Source organism: Melozone crissalis, unplaced genomic scaffold (assembly GCF_028551555.1).
Source record: "Melozone crissalis strain CALT ecotype California unplaced genomic scaffold, PUWL_Pcris_2 ptg000023l_1, whole genome shotgun sequence".
In the NCBI taxonomy this organism is placed as follows: Eukaryota; Metazoa; Chordata; class Aves; order Passeriformes; family Passerellidae; genus Melozone; species Melozone crissalis.
In genome coordinates, this window is record NW_026535801.1 from 8290188 (window position 1) to 8310066 (window position 19879).

At 43.5% G+C, this 19879-nt stretch overlaps 1 protein-coding gene across 10 annotated transcripts in view; it reads right to left on the reverse strand.

The window, feature by feature from the left end:
* Positions 1-19457, reverse strand: part of UNC80 (unc-80 homolog, NALCN channel complex subunit) — a 122104-nt gene extending 102647 nt beyond the window's left edge. For 6 of the 10 annotated variants that reach the window (XM_054278230.1, XM_054278233.1, XM_054278232.1 and 3 more), the window contains exons 1-8: positions 19094-19457; positions 17767-17815; positions 11779-11935; positions 10596-10894; positions 8034-8157; positions 6614-6687; positions 5977-6116; positions 1666-1927 (exon numbers count right to left, since the gene is read on the reverse strand). In XM_054278230.1, coding sequence (XP_054134205.1) covers positions 1666-1927; positions 5977-6116; positions 6614-6687; positions 8034-8157; positions 10596-10894; positions 11779-11935; positions 17767-17815; positions 19094-19185 — 1197 coding nt within the window. In that variant the 5' untranslated portion in view covers positions 19186-19457. The remainder of the gene's footprint in view (positions 1-1665; positions 1928-5976; positions 6117-6613; positions 6688-8033; positions 8158-10595; positions 10895-11778; positions 11936-17766; positions 17816-19093) is intronic. The other 4 variants (XM_054278236.1, XM_054278229.1, XM_054278235.1 and 1 more) reach the window with 1 other exon arrangement.
* Positions 19458-19879: the final 422 nt, after the last annotated feature.

The window sequence follows — 19879 nt, forward strand, 5'->3', positions numbered from 1 at the left end:
AACCAGGGCAACACGTGTGCAGCCAGTGCCCATGGAAGACAATGTCATTCACATTGCCTCTGCAAACCACTGACTGCACTCCCTGTTGCACTGGGAGCTAAACTTGCAAATATACAAAACAACCAGGTTGCAATGAACCAAAGCAAGTAGCAATTTTAAGAAAAAACCCAAGAATTCTGATATTTCCAACACAAAAAAAGACATTTGATAGCAAAATGAACAGATCTTTTTTTCAAGTGTGTCATAAAAGCAGAGGGCAAAAGCAAAACATGCATGTGAAACACATCAAGAGCAATGTATTTCAATTTTCCCTCCAGGAGATGATATTAAGGAGGGTTTTTTGTACACGCACAACAACCCTATAAAGTCTCCAAGCATAGGTAGATTAAGATTGAATAGTAATTCTTATCACCTAGCCTTAATGGAGCTATGTTAAGCTTTTACAGGGGTGAAACATATCATAGAAATTACACTGAAGTACAACACAATTTAAACAATACTACTGCTGCTGAGCCCTTAGAACCCCAAGTAACCAGCAGCTCTCACAATAATGGTAAGAATGCCTATAAAGTCCTGAGATCTAAAACTAACAGTAGTAATATTTACATTGTTTATGCTTGTCTTCTAGATTTTGAGCATCTGGGGTCTCCTGGAGAAAAGATGTTTCACCTTCATTCCAGTCAATACCTATCAGAGCCCCAAAAGCATCAATTTTAGGAAAAACACCAAGAATTCTGATATTTCCAACTAAAAAATAAAACATCTGATAGTGAAGTGAACAGGTCTTTTATTTGAGTTCATCATAAAATTGGATGGCAAAAGTAGAATCTCTGCTAAATTTTGTAAGGCAGTTCCATCAACTAAGTAAATTGGCATTTGCTGCACACGACAGGAAAAGAGGGAAAAACCTAAAAGTAGCACAAATCCACAAGGAGATTAACTGAAACTGCAACAACATTCCTTTTTTTTCTCTGGAACAGGTGAACAACAACAACAAAAAAATTTAAGCTCAAACACAAAGCTCTTTACTGCAGCAAGGTCAGGAACACAGGGCTCATTGTCCAGCAAACAGGGACATCTATTAGAATAGTTCTTCAACTAAAACTATTTTGGCAAATATAAAAGCTATGTAATAATAGTGGAAGAAGTAACATGGAGAGCTTTTGCTTACTGCCACTACTTGTCAAGCCTAATTCAATATTTTAGCACAAGAGTTTCTCTGAAGTGTGCAGTCCTGTACCAAATGCAGTTCCTTTCCTCTCATTTGAGGGAGTACACCAGGGAAGCTCAGTGGGTCCTGACCATTACACTGTAATGCAAAGGCATTGGTGACCCTTTCTTCTGACAACTGCATTAGCACATTCTCACATTAAAAGGACATTCTCACATTAAAAACTAACGTTATCCCAGTTCACCCTAGATTAATTATCCCAAATCAACACTCCAGCTTTCAGCAGTCACAAGCTGCGACCCTCTGCATCAGATTCCGCCTTTGAAGCACTCAATGTTTTCAGGGTTTCTTCCTGAACCAATGCAGGTATCTGACTGTAAGATTGACCTGGAAGCGAGCCAAAACCAAAGCTGTGCCCATCGCTACCTGTCCAGCAGCCGCTCCACAGCATCACCACGACAGCAATTATTTTCTCACCGCCCACAACCGCTCACCTGGGTTTTGTGGGTGTTCACCAGGGAGGGTGCAGCAGCCACCATGGAGCTGCTGCGAGGCCGTGGCAGAGGGGTAACCTCAGGCTCAGGGGGCTTCTCAGGTTTCTCCTGCAGCATGTGCCTCAGCCTCTGCAGGTAGTACATGAGCGACCACTGCGTGCCCTCCTCGGACCAGTGCGGCTGCAGCAGGCAGCGCAGCACAGCCACGTCGAAGTAGGTGGCGTAGCGAGACTTCTGGCATGGTGGAATCACCAAGGACACCCTGTTTTGAGAAGCAGAGTAGAAATGTCAGCCCTCAGGTTCCCTAGGCCTTCTTAGATACCCAGCTCAACGCATAAAGTCCTTTGGGATATTAGGTGTGCTTTTAATGCTTTTACTTATTTTACCTTGTCTTTGTAATTGTATTCAAAATATGGTTGGTAGTATGATAGAGAAAACTTGGCAAACTAACCTCCTTGCGCAAAAAGAAAGAAACGGGGGAAGTGCGGAGAGCTTTGTTCAAACATGGCTCATAGAAAGAGAGCATGAAAATATACAGCTGATGGAAAAGTGAAAGGCAGCTGTGAGGAGCAAATTCTCAAAGCCTGTTTCTGTAAACAACAAAGTTCTCAGGCACATTTCTGTAAACAGCAGGGTTCTCAGGCTGTTTTTTAATAACAAGTAAATATTCTGTCCTTGGCTGGTATGGGAAAGCAAAAGTAACAAACATGGAGGCCTTGAGAACCATTCATAACAGGATGAGAAAACAAGTCTTGGTCTCAATAACAAAACTCAGGTATTGAAAACAAAAGGAGGGGTTGATGTGTAATCGGTAACCAATGATGAGCTCGGGTTTAGCAATATGTATGAACTTAATTAACACTGCTATAAAATGTGCATGGTGGATCAATAAATCGGAGTTCGATGCTCATCAATCGGATGGTCGTCTCCCTTCACTTCATCAAGCGTCCCAGAGGACTCCAGTACATGCTCTTAGGTGTTTTCTTGGATAGGGATGCTTTCTTAAACTGTGATCTAAAGATAAGCAGTACCTGTGCTGACGAATTTGTTCAGCAAGAAGCAGAAAACCCTTGAGCATCTGCAGCTCTGATACTAGCAACGCATATTTAGGAATGGTTTAGATTTGAACATATCAGGCCTTACTTAAGAAAAAGCAGGCAAGGCAGCAAAGTTAGTTAACCTTTTAAGCTAATTAAATGGATTCCTACATAAATAAAAGCTACTATTATGAGCATTCTTTGCCAAGGTGCTCTAGAGAAAAGCACCTTTTAAAATGCTCATTATAAATTTATTGCCCTATCAGTTTCCCAGTGGATTTTATTATGGGAGTTCCTAAGTATTGCAGAAATCAGTGCACACAAAATCAAGGCATCTGTAAGTGAGCTTCGTAGATGAGAATCTAGAAAGTTCAGATGTCAAAGGCATCTATATGTCATTCATAGAAAATGTTTTTGCAATAAAATGCCCCCAACTTTTTATTCCTAATGTTTTATACCACTTTTCTCCCAGCAGAGTACAACTGGCCTGATCTACCCTTTGGACAGCCACTAGCTGTCAGGAGACAAGCTTTCAGAAAGAAGCAAGTGAAAGGAAGTCACAGGAATGAAAATCACATGGTAAGAGAAGGTGTGAAATCCTGGGCATGGTGCAGGAACTCAGGATTTTTTTTTCTTTTTTTTGGTCTGCTGAATACACATTTTGAGAGTTTCCACTCTATATTAGAAGGTCACTTCTGTGTCCTGCTTATTTCTGTGATTTTGGGATTCCATAAAAATTAAGTGTTTTTATGCACTATATTCTCAGGCATTTGAGAACTATCACAAGAACATCAGGCTGGTGTTTAGTTATTTTTGTTAAAAGCCATTTTTATTATCAACTCTGCAAATAGTGTGGACAGGTTATCCCCATCTCCACCACACTCTAAAGAGATGGGTCCAAGGCCATGGTCCAGAAAAGCCCAAGGGAACAGCAGCAACACTGACCCCTGGCACCTCTGAGTGCTGCAGTGTTTGCTGGATCTCTGCCCTGTGCCCCAAGGCAGGCATGGAGCTGGCACAGGAGAGAGAAGTGTACATGGAGCACGGACACCAGCTGGAATCACACGAACCCTGCTCCATCTTACATGCCTGGAAACAGGGAGCAGGTGTCAGGGCAGGGCTTGGATCAACACATGGATGCAGAGCTCAGACTTGCAGAAGAGGGTTTGCTGCCAGCCCCACAAGCCAATGCTGGAGGCACTTGGAAACTGCAGCCCAGCCTGTGTCAGCATATGCCACACTACACAAAATACACACACTCAGAGTTTCTCCCCTAGTGCTGTATTCCAGGTAAGAAGGCTGCAAGTTTGACAACTTTGAAATGAGCTGTCACAAAAACCTGGAAAACTGATTTAGGAAAGAAAACAACGTGAAATGGGAATATGCTGTAACATTTCCCCCATAAACCTGATGTGAAGGGTGGTTTTGTCAAAGTTTAGGCTGTGCCACATAGATCCAGCCTGCAAAAAGCCAGAAGTACACTCAAAAAAACCCCAGCAAAGGAAATAATGCCTGTCATCCCAGTAGCAATTGTGGAAGGTGTCTGTAAGACCCTGAGCAGTGTATGGGGCTAAATAAACAGCTTTTCATGCTCCTCTATTCAGAGGCTGGAGCAAGGCATGTTCTCCTTAGGAAATATTTGTAATTAAAGTCCTTCCTGCAAAGTCTATTTCCTAGGCAGCCTGTTCAAGGTAGCAGCTGGATAAAGGGCTGTGGTTTATTTGCTTCAGGATTAAACTGAATCATCTCTACATGGAGAATTACACTGAGTGAAGGAGCAACACTCAGCTAGGGTCAGAACAAGCCATTTGTTTAGACAGTTTCTGAAGAACCAAAAATCAAACTCAGTAGTTCATTTAGAGGAAAATCTAGTGCTTGCATAATCAGCTGATGGGTGTCTGTGACTGCAGGGAAAGTGGAAATGCAGCCTTCCTTCAACCCCAGGCCAAGGACAAAGGAATACTTTGGCTGTTGGTAAGCAGAGTAAACAACATTTGTTCCACAGTTATCTGTTGCTTGGCAACCAAAGCTCCCTGTACAGTTTTAACTCATCAATGAGTTCTGCAAATGAGGAGGCATAATGATGCTCTCTTCAAAGCCTGTCTGGAGCTTCATCCCCATGGCAACAACCAGACCCTGCTTGATAAATCGATCACCTGATTCTGTCTTCTTAAAAGGTTGCTTATTTTTTACAGCTGTGCACTCTCTGAGCAGTAGTGTTCACACACAGAAAGGCAGCTCTGTCCCCACCTTCAGTTTTACTGGCTCACACTAATAGAAATTAAATACAGATCCAGAACTGACAACAGGCTTGATTAAAAATCCCAAGGGATTTTGATTTTGTTTTATCTCATTCCTGATGGGATGAGAGCCTTAAGGAATAGCTTTTTCCTTTGCATCAGTGAAAAAATGCCCTGAGCTCCCATTTGAGAGATCAGAGCTGTTCCTAGCTGATATTCAGAAAAATCACTCCATTCTCTATTTCTGTCACTGTAATGAAGCCATTTCCTAAAGCTGCAGTGTTTTGGATATGACATTTCTCAAAAGAGATAACCAACAGGACCAGAGCTTTCAGGCGTTCAAGTGACACCCCTAAATCCATAAATACTTAAAATTACAGCCCTCCCTCTGCAAAATCTCTGAAAATACTCATCTTGGTTTACTTTATGGCCCTACTGAGTGTCCAGCACTACTGAAAATCTACTTCTACCTTTCTGTGCCCAAATCTAGATGAATTTATTAGTGCCAAGCTGGAAACCAGAGTCTGAGCACTGCAGGACAAGCTGGAAGCACATTTTCATAGCAGTGCTTCTTTGTTAGTCTGTTCCTTTGGGTCAGTACAGCCAGCCATGCAGCAGGATGCAAAGGAGACATAATGAAGGCAATGGAGAGAGGCTTGGAGAAATTCTTTGCTAGAGGGAAAGAAAATCTGGTCAGAAGGAAGCCAGATAATACACCAGTTGGCTGAAGGTGAAACTAGCCTGGAAGGGGTGAACCTGAGGGTTATTTTTTGAGTCTTTAATACCAACATTCTAGAATAGACTAAAGAAACTGTCCCAACAGGCCAGCTAGAGATTTCTCTGAAGAGAGCACCACTGAGTAACAAGTGCTGCCTTCTTTTTCATCACCCAGAGCTGAGATTTGTTGACTTAAGAATTTGATACCAACATCCAGCACCCTCAGCATGTCCAGACAGCAGTGCATGCAAGATGGACTTGTGTGACCTCCACCCCTGAATCACATGAGCCCAAGTTTCTCCTGAAGGTCTCTGTACCTGGGATGCGCAGAACTTCTCTCCTGGGAGGTCTGGGAGGACACACTTCCCTCCAAGGAATTTCCAGGATGACATGCTGAACCAGAAGCCTTTGGAGGTACAGGATCTGGCTGCGGTGTCTCACAGACCACCTGCAGTCCCTTCAGATAGTTGCAAAAAAGAAAATAAGTACATGAATATATCATAGCTATATAAATGTGTTTATGTCTCCCAGGTTAGTTTTTTAAATGCAATTTGGGCTTAGACACGACAGTTGCTTACACCATAAAACCATGGAAAAACTGACCAACCTGGGGCTTCGCAATACAAGGCATTGTACAAGCAAAGGGTATAACATACATTGTACAGCTCTCTTGGCCAGGAGAAGGGTTTGGGATGGAAGGGACCTTAAAATCAGGCTCCAACCCTCCTGCCATACACAAGATCATGCTTCCATCTTATCAGACAGGATAAGGCCAAGGAGATCCAGACAGATACATCCCACACCGCAAACAAGGCTGGGAGCCTTAGCTGTGAATAACTGTAACTTCTGGAGATTAAATACTTTAGGGTGGTAACTGAAAGTTCTCTTTCAATATTTATTGCCCCCTCCTTCAGCACCTTATTCAAACTTCTCAAACTTCAGCACAGGATTTACCTCAGTACGTCCACTGTCCAGGTTAGGGGATTCACAAGTCACATTCTGATTATTGGTGGGAGAACTTCTCTTGGCTGAGGAAAGAAGTCAAAGCAGGGTATTTCAGGAAATGCCTCCTGCTCTATAATGTACCTATTATAAAGTATTATAATAAAAGCATAAACCAGAAAACAAAGCCAGCCATCTATCTGCTTTAAAGTTCCTAGGCACTAATCACAGCCATAAAAAGAAAATAGGACTGGGTTAGTTTTTTCAATTCTTTGTATTGTGTTGTCAACAATACTGGCTTACTGAAAAATCTCTATTTCTTTAAAATTAAATTTGAACATAAATTTTGTTCTAAATCCATTCACCATCAAGTGTGTTTCCAGTGCAGAGTAGTGCCTTTTATTTTGGAGCTCTTAGTCCTATTTGTATATATATTCAGATCCTTTTCTAGGTTACATCACTCAGAGTGTATTGTGATTTCCAATTTGCCAAATGCCTTCAGCACAGGAAATAAATGAATGTCACAAAAAGTTTGATCTGTAATGCTGTAGCAGACCTAGGGTATCACACAGACTGGTATGACAAGTCTTGAAATCCCATTGAAAGCAGTGCAGGTATGACTGTTAATGAGACTGACTGCAAAACAAATACTGCAAAGCTTCTTTATTAGTTTTTTTATTTGTTGTTTGAAAGAAAATTGAAGTAAATTTTACTTTATTTTTTCCCACTTTGAGAAAATGCTAGGATAGCAGCATCTTCCTCCACATAAAAGACCTCATTCCAATTAGTATTTCTGTCCTGCTGAAAGAACTTTCAAAATATCATAGAGAACTTTCTTTCCAGACTTTACTTCTGAAACTATTTTTAGGGATTTTCTGACCACACATAGACCTATAGAAAAAAAATCCAATAGTCAAAGAAAATTTAGGACTGATTTCCTCTGTTAGCTCCAGGGCTGAAATACTATATTTTAATTTTACAAGTTGAAGTGGAGGGACAAAGAGCAAGCTGTAAAATACTGTTTAAAACCTGAACCTTTTTAATTCTGGACTTTCCCAGTAGGTCTACAAAGTCTTCAGAACAAAATATGACATCCAAAATGATTTGTTATCAGAAAAATCTAATTTAGTGAATTACATTTTCACTATTGTGAGAGTTACAGTTCCGTGCTTTTGAGAACTGGAAGAAATGGTACAGCAGTACACCCAGCTTACTAGCAATTCCACCACCTCACAGCAATTATAAAGAGCTATTGTTTAAAATATAACAGTAAAAATGGGGGTTTTTTTAGGACTAAGCCAGACAAAAAGACTTGGAAGCCTGCTGGATCAACACATTCCTCCACGTACAGAATGCAAGGGCAGCACCAGGCAAACAAAGGCAAAGCTTTCCCAGATCTCAGGAGCTCCACCAGCACAGCAAAGTCACAGACCTGTAATGATGTTCCTGATGGGTTTCACAAGAGCATTGAAGGCAGAAACTTCAGGCTGCCTGTGCTCCCACATTGGCTGCCAAATGACAAGGCCACTAGCCAGCCGGAACGTCAGGTCGGACTCCTAAGGAGAAAAACAAAATGTTGTTTCCACTCTGCAAAGCCTGTCATGTCTTGCAAGAAATAAGGGATGCCATGTGCAGCTGTCCAGTCAGTACATGCTAACTCAAGTGCTACTGACAGCATTCAGCAGGCTCTATACATGTCAACTACAGCCAGTAAAAAAATCACAGGGAAGTTTCAGTCCAAAAATACACAAAGGCTTTTTTCAAGGGAAATTTCTATCCTAGTCAATGAACCCTGTTTTTTCCTGGACATTAAGCTGTAAGAGAAAAGGCCATTCTTGTTAAAAAGTATCCCTTTTAATTATACATAACCACTTTTTTAGTATTCAAGCTCAACTTTAGGATTTACACTCTAAGACTTGAGCTTCTTCCCCAAAAGAATACTAAATATTTAAGCATTACTTAGAAATTGAGGAAACATGTAACAGATTACTATGAAGTAGTGGTAAACATAACTGTGTTACCATTAGCATTGTTAGTGCCTGAACTTGTCAATACATAGAGACACTGGTACTACTTCCACCTGTGCTAACCTTGTTTTACATAGGCAAGCAGCTGAAATCATATAAATTAGTCCACAAGTCAATCTTAGCAGGCTCAAGGGGCAGCTATGCACTTCCTGACCTCGTGTCAGATCTACATTGGGAGACACAGAGGTCAGTACAGCCCCCCAGCTACCCCCATGCGGCAAACAAACATGGTAACATCAGTTTTGGTGGTGTAATTTCAGGTGCACAGCACTCTCCTATTGAGACAGCCCCAGATCCCCTGGCATTTGGAATGGATGATGCAGACAGAGCTACAGGAATGGCAGGAACCCACTGCTTGTAGCTCCCCAGCCCTTCTATTCCCCACCCTCTGTCAGTGCTCTCTCATCATAATCAACGCACAAGCTTGGTTTTAATTACTGTTTCTACTAATAGCAGCTTGCAAAGCTTTCAGAGCTGCCAGCAGTGACACTGCATTTTCACTTGGCACTGCCAGCTTGTGGTGACGTGCCAACCCTTCTACCTACAGCCATGCACTTCAAGAACTACATGCAGTCCCCAAAGCCTGATTTAAAAACATTTTGCTGAAGGCAAAAATCCTCCCAGAAGTTAGGAATTGAACAGTTTAGGTCTGTCTATGCAAACATGTGTTATTTCCTTGAGCCCATGCATTACTCTGGCTATCAGGTAGTGAGTGAGTGCCCTTCCCCTGAGACTTAGAAGACACCAAGAGGACACTGCTCACTTAGTGAACCACTTACATGCCTCATTTAACTCCTTTCCTGCACTTCATTTTGATGACAGAAACATGCATGCTTTAATTGGCTTTTCAATGTTCATCACCCCAGTGTTCCAGAGACCTCAGAGATTTTCAAGGTAAATTTGAGGTACTGTTATTAACCCCATCTTGAAAACAACATGCCAGAAAGATTTATGTTAAAGATTGGAAGTCCAGTCTCTAATAGCCAAGGCCTACCCCCAGGTACATTCCATTTATTCAAACAGCAGCCAGCATTTTTGTGTGCAGTGCAGGGAAGAATTTAGTATTTCTTCCTGTCCTGTCCCAGTAGCCTACAGACAGCTACTAAACAAGTATGAACAATCTGGGCTAAATAAATAAAACACTACTGCACAGGAACTCAGTAGTAGAAGTAGAGAAAGAATCTAGTTGTCCAGACTTGCTTTTACCTGCCTTAATCAAAAGATTATCCTTTATCTCCTGTTCCTTCCTACTGTTGCAGCATAGAAGGCAGGATTAGAACAGACAGCCCCATCACTTCATGACTTTATAGTCCTTTTTTCAAGGACCTACTCTTTTTCAAGGCCTAGCTGGAAACATAAAGGCTAAATGGCAGCCTCCCAGAGCATGAAGAAAACGTCTTTTCATCACATCACTCTGCAAAGCTGATAAATTAAAACTAACAGAGGAACCCCAGCAGACAGGAGGCCTGCAGCCTGCTTCACACTTCAGAACAAAGGAATGTTCCATTGCCTTTGCCACTGCCATGCTTGCAACACTGTCCTGCTAATTAGCATCATGATGATTAGTAATGACAACAACAAACCCCAGTGGCAGCCCCACTGTGGAATCTCTGAAATTCCAGCAAGGCTTTTCTGAGCAATGGTTGAGAATCACTGGAGCAAGTTAAAGCTCATAATCCTTTCTGCAGTTTTCAGGATCCTAGAGACTTCGCAGGGGCCACAGATCTTTGCCATTCCCAAAGGCTAAGAATGGCTTGCTTTGTATATTTTTGTCTTTGTGCCTGCCTGATGCTGTGGTCATTGTTCATGGCACTGGAAGAATTTCTTCCCAATGGCAGCCTGGTAAAATATTTCCAGCAGTACCCCAATGTGCACTGTGAGCTGAATTAAACCACCACAAAGGCAGAATCATTCCTTTGCTGCCCAGAGCTGTCTCCACACAAGAACCCCATCAGTGTGCCACTTACTCTAATCCTGTGGACGAGGGGAGCAAAGAGGAACACAAACAGCTCCACGGTGGCCATGGAATTCTGGAAGAACTTCCTCCTGTTATTCTCCTCCTCATCGGTCACGGCGCTGGGCCGGGGATGTCCTGGTGATCCTTGATTTTCAGCCTGGTGGATAAAGGCACTGCTGCTCCCTCCCCAGCTGGAGCCTCTGTCTCCTCCAAATCTGTCATTGCTGCAGTCCTGAGGAGCCTCCAGCAGCATCCAGTGAAGAGTGTGAAGCAGCTTGGTTTCAGCCACTCCAAGCTTATCCTGATGTCCTGTATGGAAAAATCCATCACATTATCTCACAGGGTTTCCATTAATGGTACTGTTCAGAGTTGCACCGGGGGCTGGACATCCAACTCCCAGATAAGCATTTGAAAACTAAAATTCTACCATGAAAAGCACCAGCATTCTGTCTCATTGTATTTGAAACCTCCTAAATCAGAAGCCTCCATTTATTTCCCAGCATTTGGAGTTCAGTCTCTGCAAGGTCAGCTGCAGGGCATGAACAGCAGCATGGACACAGAGTGGTCCCAAAAGAAACTAACTCAACAGCCTTGTCTGACTTTATTCAATAAGACAGAATGCCAGTGAGCACTGCAAGGTGCTCAAGCTGTTTCTTGTTCATGTTCTCTACTGGCATGTCTCACTCAGGAAGCAAATTCCTGCTGAAATCAGTACAAAAGTAAGTAAAGTAAGTTGGATTTGGATCTACCTCTCTATTGACTAATTGGCTATCTGCTGAGAGTCACATGCATTGTTCTAAATAAAAATAGGAAGAAAAATGCCCAAAAACCGAAGATATTGAAAGTATTTGCTGCAACTGACCACTGCAGCATGCCTTGAAAGAAATACATATTCCTCCAAGGAATCCATGCCTGCTGGGGGCTAAAATAAGTTCTATTATTGCTGGGAAATAACTAGCAAAATGTTATTGAATACTCTGACTCTTTAGCGCATCAGACCACTAACTTTACTGGGGAAGATTTCACAGGTTACCCTCCTATAAATGACAAAGACAATCATCAAGAAAGGCAATCCCCTAGAGGAAACTAATTAGGATTCTAAGGATTTGGAAAGTGTTGGCACCCTGAGCAGCAATCTGTCACATTTTAGCTGATAGCTTCAATAATGAAAACAAGCTCCCACGAGCACTGACCTAGCTTATTCCTGTTGGAGAGCAGCGTTGCAGTGCAGTGCAGCACATGAGGGAGAGCAGCCTGGACAAGCTCCCAGCGAGAAATGCTCTGGATGGCTTCAGAGAGAGCTGGAGAAAGGCCATGCAGCTTGTTTTCCACTAAAACTCTTTCAAAAGACTAAAAGAACAAAGGAAAAAAAATACATTATGTCTATTTCTTGACATTCCTTCCTACATGAAGATTTAAAAAAAAATATCTAATAGTATAATTGAAGCAAATTTTATAATATTAGTCCTGAGAAATACAGACTGCAACAAAAGCTCACCAGACATATGGATACACTTGACTAAGAAATGAATGGACCACATAATATATTTTTTGCAATATAAGAGAAATGAAGTATCATCTGTATATTAGTCAGTGCTGACATGAAGCCAGACTTGCAGCTCTGCTGGGTAAAGCCATTAATCCTGTTAGAAGTCACAGGACCCAGGAAAGCCTGTATTTGTGGACCTGAGTGCTGCATATTTTTTCACACACATGCTCTTTCAGTTTACTTTAACATGAAGGGCAAACCACTAAAGGTATATGGGCCTTAGGAAATGTTTTCACACCCTGTCACAAAAAATAATCCGTGTACAAAATTTCTTTGTCGAGCTATGACGTAATGGTTTTGTGAACACTTACAGAGCTGATGGCTGCAGCAAGTTCATTATTTCCACCTCAATCAACACAAAATAAGGCTATCTACCACTGAAATCCCTAAGGAAGCTCCTTACTGTTAGCTGCCCCAACTTTTTCAATAAATTGTTGCTGTGATCAGATACAAAGATGTCATTACAGGTCACAAGTGCAGTCAAATTCCTTCGCTGAAGTACCTACAGCAAAGATAATGATAATGCACATCCTTTCCATAAATCAGCTTAACCTCATGGTTACCTATTATCTGTTTCACCAATTTTACCAAGCTCTGGGCAAACTGTTGCCCAAAAGATGCTTCAAAAGCCCCTCACTCCAGACTCACAAAGCTTCCCCTGCAACACCAGTCATACCAATTTTTTCTCCTGTGAAATTGAGGGGGTGGTAATAAGAATAAATTTGGTTACAAAGAAGAAGAGCAAAACAATTGTGCCAAAACATGCTCTCCTGAATGAGCAACCACTCCCAAGCATGGCATGCTAACCTGTGCTAACAGGCACCCTCCAGCCTGTGCCAGCAGCTGGGCACATTTGTTCTCTCAGTTTTTGTGGCCCTGTTTGCTGGTGTGGGCAGACATGAGCTCCTCTACCAAGAGCTGGGTGTCCAAGCGCAAGCACAGTGCCTCACCACTGTAGTTTTACAGCACCCAGTCCTGCTCAGAGGCACAGAAACACACATCTATCCTTTAGAGATACCAAACAAACACCAGTGTTGGTATTTGGTACCTTATTGGTACGCTGGTATTGCGTTTTCTGACTGCCCACCTACTTGAAACACCAGGATGCAGTCAGAAAATGTAATACACTTTCCTTGTGGACCAAAAATGGCTGAAACTGGAGGGCTTTGCTGTAATACATGGAAAAAACACTGGCTTCCTGAGGATTAGTCAAAAATAATGTGCCATGGGTCATGTTATCAGCAATATGTGTTTCTCAGCACCAGGAATGGAAAACCTGTCTACCAGATAAGGGATGCTTCAACTCACCCTTACAGTGATCTGCTGGAGGCCACAAGCATGTGAAAGGAAAAGTCTCCTGCCATTCAATCCTATCAGCTCAGGAATGGGGGCAAAATGAAGGGATACTGATGCTCTGAAAGCCCAGACAGGACAGGGAGAAAGGTTCCCATTGGAAGGCCTGATTCTGTCTCAGTCAGGATTCACAGAGGACAGAGAGTGCATTGGTATAAAGACAACAGAGGTTTAGAGTAAATATCCCAGTAAAGAGATTATTACATAACAAAAGGAGGGAGCAAAGCAGCAAAGTATCCCCAGAAGAACAAGAAGTGCATTGTTACAAATACCACAAAGTTTGAAAGAGCCAGTGAAAAACATGAGGTTTTACTTATTTTTATCAAAAGTGGACAGGGACCACTCCTTAGTCATTGCTCCAGCCAAACACTCCTATTTCCATTCTTCCATTAGCTCTGGGGCTCACTGAATCCTTCATTCAGCCAAGCCAAGCCCCCACAGAAGCAAAAAGGAAGGTCAGTGCAGAGGTAAGCAGCTCCTACCCATGTTAGTGAGCAGGCCCAGCTCCCTGAAAGGCCTGCCAAGCACCAGTGTAGATCTTACTGCATTGAATGATCTCACCTCCAGCACAGAAGCCAAACCATAAGCTCACACTTCACTAGAGTGTACAAAGCTGTTCAGTTTGCAGGGCAAGGGGAGGGGAAAAAAAAAATCACTGGGAACACCAACCCTATTATGAAGTGTGACAGAAACACCTTGTTGCTCCCTGGCTTTCTATTCAAGTTCTCATTCCTGGGTACCTCAATGGCATTAGGTAGAAAGCTCCCCAGCAATTACCTTCTGCAAGCTCTGCCCCACTGTCTGCATGCTTCAGAAACTCAAGAGGCAGCTGAGCAGTTGGCAATTTTATCTTTAAATTAGTCTTGTATTTATCACAATATTTTGGGCTGCTGAGCCCTTGTGAAGATTTCCCTTTGCGGTTAGCCACCAGATTCTTCTGTTCTTTCCAGGCCTGAGCAGAAAGCAAAATATTTCTGTACTACAATGAAAGATTAGCTTCTGGAATAGCTTATCTGATCAGAACCTTCTGACAGAGAAGTACCATATGTTGCCACAAAAATGCAAACACAAAAGCTGCTGTAAGGAAACCACTGAATGCCCAACAGGAACATGCAGTTCTTTGGAGAAGCCTTCCTGAGGAATTTGCCTGGAGTTCTCTCCAGACACTCAAGATGCAAGGTCCCGTGTTGCTCCTGAGCCTCCTTTTCAGTGTGTTGTGACTCTTCTCTTTCAGGACCTGCTGTAGGGGCAGAAGACCTAATTTTCACCCTGCATGAACTAAGCAACTGCTGCTCCAGCTGAGAGGAGCTCCATGCTCAAATAAGAAGGCTGAATGAGACTGTCTGAAAAAGCTCCCTGTGAGTCAGAAGACAGACACTGTCATGCCCTGGGTATGTCTAGAGCCACAGCCTCAGGGCTGCAGCTTGGCTAAGAAAACAGCTACCTACTTACAGCAGGCTTGCTCAAGCCTGCAACACCCCCCACACCAAAGGCAGATAAAGAACATCTGCCAAGGGGATAGTGAGGGAAGTTGGTGCCTTGGCTGGAGAAACAGGCCCGTTCAGCAGGGCTGAGTGTGTGTTCAGCTCCCTCAGGACCACTTACACAAGCATTTTTCCTTTTAGCCTCGTGGTGACAGCTGTTTTCACAGGGAATGGTGGCCAGCCTTGTCTGGCTGCCTTCCCACTGCTGCTGTTCTCCTTTTACCTTCATGTCCACCAAGAACCAAAGGTGCTGCCAAATACCTTGTGACCAGGATCAGCCTGTGGGACACTCCTCTGTCCTGTACCTCTTGTCTAGGCATCTCCAGGCTATCTGTTCCTGTCACAGCACATGCCACAGCTGAGACATCCATGATACACAGAACATCCCCACACAATTTCAGAAAGCTTCAACCCACACACAGTAACACCTCACCTCTTCAGCAGGCTGCAAGCATCTGCCCTTCTTGTCCTTCAGCCCAGCCTTTTATCCCCTCCTGTTGCTGCCCTGCACCTGTGTGCCCTCTGTTCCCTTTGGTGGTTGGTCAGTGCCCCTGGGCACTCCATGGCTCGTTCCCTTCAACAGCATTCACCTGTCCTGCACAGCTGTGCCCACTGGGGATGAGGCTGGGCCAGCCCCACTCCCAATCACCACAAACTGAGCAAGGAAGAGCTCCTGGAAAGATCCAGGAACCTGGGAGTTCATAGCACAAGGGATTGTAAGGCTCCATTGTTTACTAAACATAGCAATGATATAAAGATTCACAAGTAGTGAAAAACAGATGCCAAACACTTTACTCACAGAAATTCAGTTTTTTGCAACCATATCCATTGGCTGGATCAAAAAATAAAGGTTCTTTCTGAACTTTGTTCCACAGCTATACTTTAATGATCCATAATATCAAAACACATAATTACATTTTCAAAAATAAGAAAAAGAAAACCGCAAAAACCCAGAAAAGGAGGAAACTTTGAATTTGCAGGATCCTCCAGAAAACATTTGAGTTCCTCCATGGCCAATGCAAACCAGAGCAGAAGAATTCAAGCCTTGGCCTATAGACATGCCTACAGCAATTCTGGCTAGAGAATTACCAAAGGATAGACCAAGTAACAGGTGCACAGGATTTTTAGGCACACTAGTCAGTACAGGGGTGTTAGATAGTTAGCAGGAGGTTTCAGAAGACAAGTCAAGTACCTGTCAAGTTCCAGAACCCTGTCTCACCCATGCCTGCAGCACTCTGCTGCCACACTGGATAACACAAATGTGTTGGTGTAGGCACATCAGTAGGCAGAGGAAAAGGATGAAGCAGAAGGCAGCAAAAGTCAGTTCAACCTGTAACCCACAAATTCCTCAAAACTAAGCTCCACCTTTGAAAAACTTCTACCATAATTTAATGATTATGGTAAGAACTGGAGAAGAATCAAGTTCTTCATCCAAGAGGTGGAAATTTATTGGATCTTTATGAAATGGCTGCTATCAGAGCTCCGTTTATCTTGGCTGAAGCATGTAATTTATGTTGTCTCACAGTTTAGGGGTTTTTTTGGGTGTAGTTTGTTTTTTTTACACTCAGTAAATTCCAGTATGCGCTCCCAGAAGAAAGGTGCTTTGGAACTATCCTCGGGGACCTGATGCCAACAGCACAGCAGGAAGCAAAGGGAACTACAGGCATAGAGGCACATCACAGGGAGCTCTGCCCCTCTACCCAATAATAACAGGAATGAGCCCACAGAAGGAGCCACAGCCCCAGGTTAGAGGTGCTCCACTCCTGGTAAAGGACATAAAACAACAAGCTCCATTTTCCAGATACTGTCAGTGGGCATTAACCAGTCATCACTGCTGCATATGCTAGAACTGAGCATTTTAGTCACCTACAAACCAAGCCAGTACTCCTCTATCTCTATCTGGTATCTAGCAAAAACTCTGAAAAATTTATGGATTTCTTAGAAGAAAATGACTCAGCAACAGATAAAGCTTCTCCAGCATAATGCCTTGTGAGAAGGAAGTCAGAAAATTGCTGCAGAGAGACCTAAGAACTTTAAACTATTAAGATACATGTCCAGACAAAATTTTTCCACTCTGTCAAGTTTGGCTGCAACTGACTAATGTACTTTAAGTAATCCAAAGACCAGCAACCATTCAAGGAATTCTGAAGTTCTCTAGCTACCCATCTTATTTGAACTTGCTTCATGTCTTCCCCTTTTCCTCATTTTTGGCAGTAACTTGAGGCTTTATTTGAAGTACTTTTAGAAATAATAGTTATTTATATCTGCATAATAGCCTCTCCTTAATAGGTCTGATAAGATATACTCCCTCTAATTTCCAGCAGAAGTGTTTCCCATGTTGCACAATGGTAAAAGTATTGTCCAAAGCCTGTTAATATTGTCTAGATTTTCCATATTATAAGCTTGAAGCACCTTTGGCAATCACAAATTGAAACTACATCAGTCTCATGCAAAAAGCACATCCATACAGGATGAACTGCAAGGTTAGACCCAGACTGTCATGGCTCAGTTTGTCTATGTCATTATTTATTTCATTACTACAGCTTTACTAATGAAATACTTATTACTAATATCCAAATGAATTTTTTTTTTTTTGTCTTAAGATGGGCATGATATGCAGATTCTCTGTATGGGAACAATTTCAAATCCTTCATGTGACAGAAGTACAAAATGAAGCTGAATGGACTAAGCCCAGTTCTGGTGCAAGCTGAGCACCTTGCTGATCAGCACTGTGGTCAGATTGATCTGCATGAAAACTTAGTGACCAACAAGCATTGAAAAACACATGTACATACCACACAGGAAGCTTCATATTGTTTCCCCAGTTTAGGTCTTAAAAATGCACTGAAAGAAAGGAGAAGCAGCATTAGAGACCCAGTACATCAACATGTATTTTTCCTAGTTATTTTTTAGGATTCTTCTCATGTCAGAACATTGTCAAAAGGCTGACAAACTCATTGTAAAGGAAGACATAAGCCAAAACTATGTTCAGATACCTGTTGATGGTATCTGATAAATGCTGTTATGTTTTCCAGAAGAAGTGCCCACCCTGATATGCCAAGAGGCATTTAATTCAGCCCACACATTCCCAGGGATAAAATCTTCCAGCAGACAATTTTCAGCCATTTTACTTCAGTGAAATATTTTTAACATATCCTGTATAAAATTAGTTACATATTACTGAACTTTGCCTTGCCTCTATTTTAAGCCAGAGATGAACTTGCCAGCTCCGTATGAAATATTTTTTCTGCACAGCTGCTGATGTGGAAGGCTCATGGTGAAGTGCAGGCCTGTATGCTGCATGAAGAGAACATTCACCCTCTACCATTCTCCTCCAGAATGAGATCAGAGTAAATATTAAAAAAATAATCAGGTCACCTTACTGCAGTTTTTATTTTTTTTTTTTAATTTTATTTTGAAGGACACTGGCTATGGCATAAGGGGATTTTGCGACTGAGGCCTTAAATTAGAGCCACAACCTTCAAATCTTCCAACCTCCCCCACAATGTTTTCAATCTAGAATCCTGCTAGGACAGGAGGCTGACAGGACTCAGAAGGAACATAAAGCACTAAATGTAAATTCAGCTTGCCCCTCACACATGTCCAGTCCCTCACTCTGCAGCCCTGGGAAATGAGGGGAGACTTGGACATGTCTGTTTGCATGCTGGCTTCTCTCAGCACAGATTGCACTTGCAGGACAGCTGCAAATACAGAGAGAAGCACAGCTGCAGGTCTGGTGCAGTGCTGAGGGATGCTGCCTCTGCTACAAGGGCTCCTCCATGAGTTCTCTTAAAGATGGGGGATGGGGGGGATGGAGGGGATGGGGAGCACGGGACAGGGAAGGAGAGAAAGGTGCATGGACAAACAGACATGGATGGTTTAAAGTCAAAGCAAGACGCTGCCTGGGACTGCCTTTAGGTTTAACTGCCTTGAGACCTCTTCCCACAGCCGAGACACACTAATTAATCTATACTGAGTTTAAAAAAAAGGGTTGTTTTTTTCTCACGGCTTCACATTGCAGCTGCAGTAATCACCGCATCCTCCCCGCCACTGGGGCAGCCCGCATCCCCTCCGCACTCGCAGTGCCCTGTTGCAGCCGCATCCCAAGCGCCCCGCTCTTACCTGGTTTGCCTCCACAGGAAGGTCTGGATGGGCAGAGGGATGCCGCGGCCACTCTCCTGCTCCTGGCCCTCGGAGCTTTTCCTTTTCACCATGGTGCCGGTGAGAGCCGCCGCAGCCTCAGCAGACGCGCCAGCCGGGATCTCCCATGGCCGCCTCAGGCTCCCGCAACTCTTCACCCTCTCCCCTCCATTGCCCGCAGCCCGCCCCCTCCCTCAGCCCCGCCGGTGCAAGATGGCTGCAGAGGAGGCAGGGAGGAGGAAATTAGGGGCAGCGAAGATGTCCGCGTCCTTCGGCTTCCTCCGAGCCTTCAGCACCTCCCTCTGTGGCCAGCTCCCGGGGCCCGGAGCGGGCGGTGCCGGGGGAGGGCGGCGGGAGGAGGCGCCGCCCGCCAAACTTCCCGCGCAGCAACAGGGCAGCCCCGCCAGGAGAGGCATTCCCGGAGCATCCCAGAGCCTGCCGAGTCGGGAGAGACGCTCCCTCCCCTCTATCCCCCTTCTATCCGCTCTTCTTCCTTCCCAAATGGGCTGAGAAGGGCAGCAAGGCACAAACCCCCCTGAAAGTGCAGGTCGGTGATTGCGGGAAATGGGCCTGTAGAGAATTCTCAAAGCCGGACAGAAAGCTCACACAGTGTGCATCTCTATGCAAACTTTGAGGTAAGGAATGCCGACCTAGAAATGCCATGGAATGGGACAGACATTGTTGAGAGAGAAATGGAACTAGAAACAAGTTTCAAAGGGTGGCCTTGCAAATAAGACTGGATACTTTGGAGAAACAGAACTATCAAAG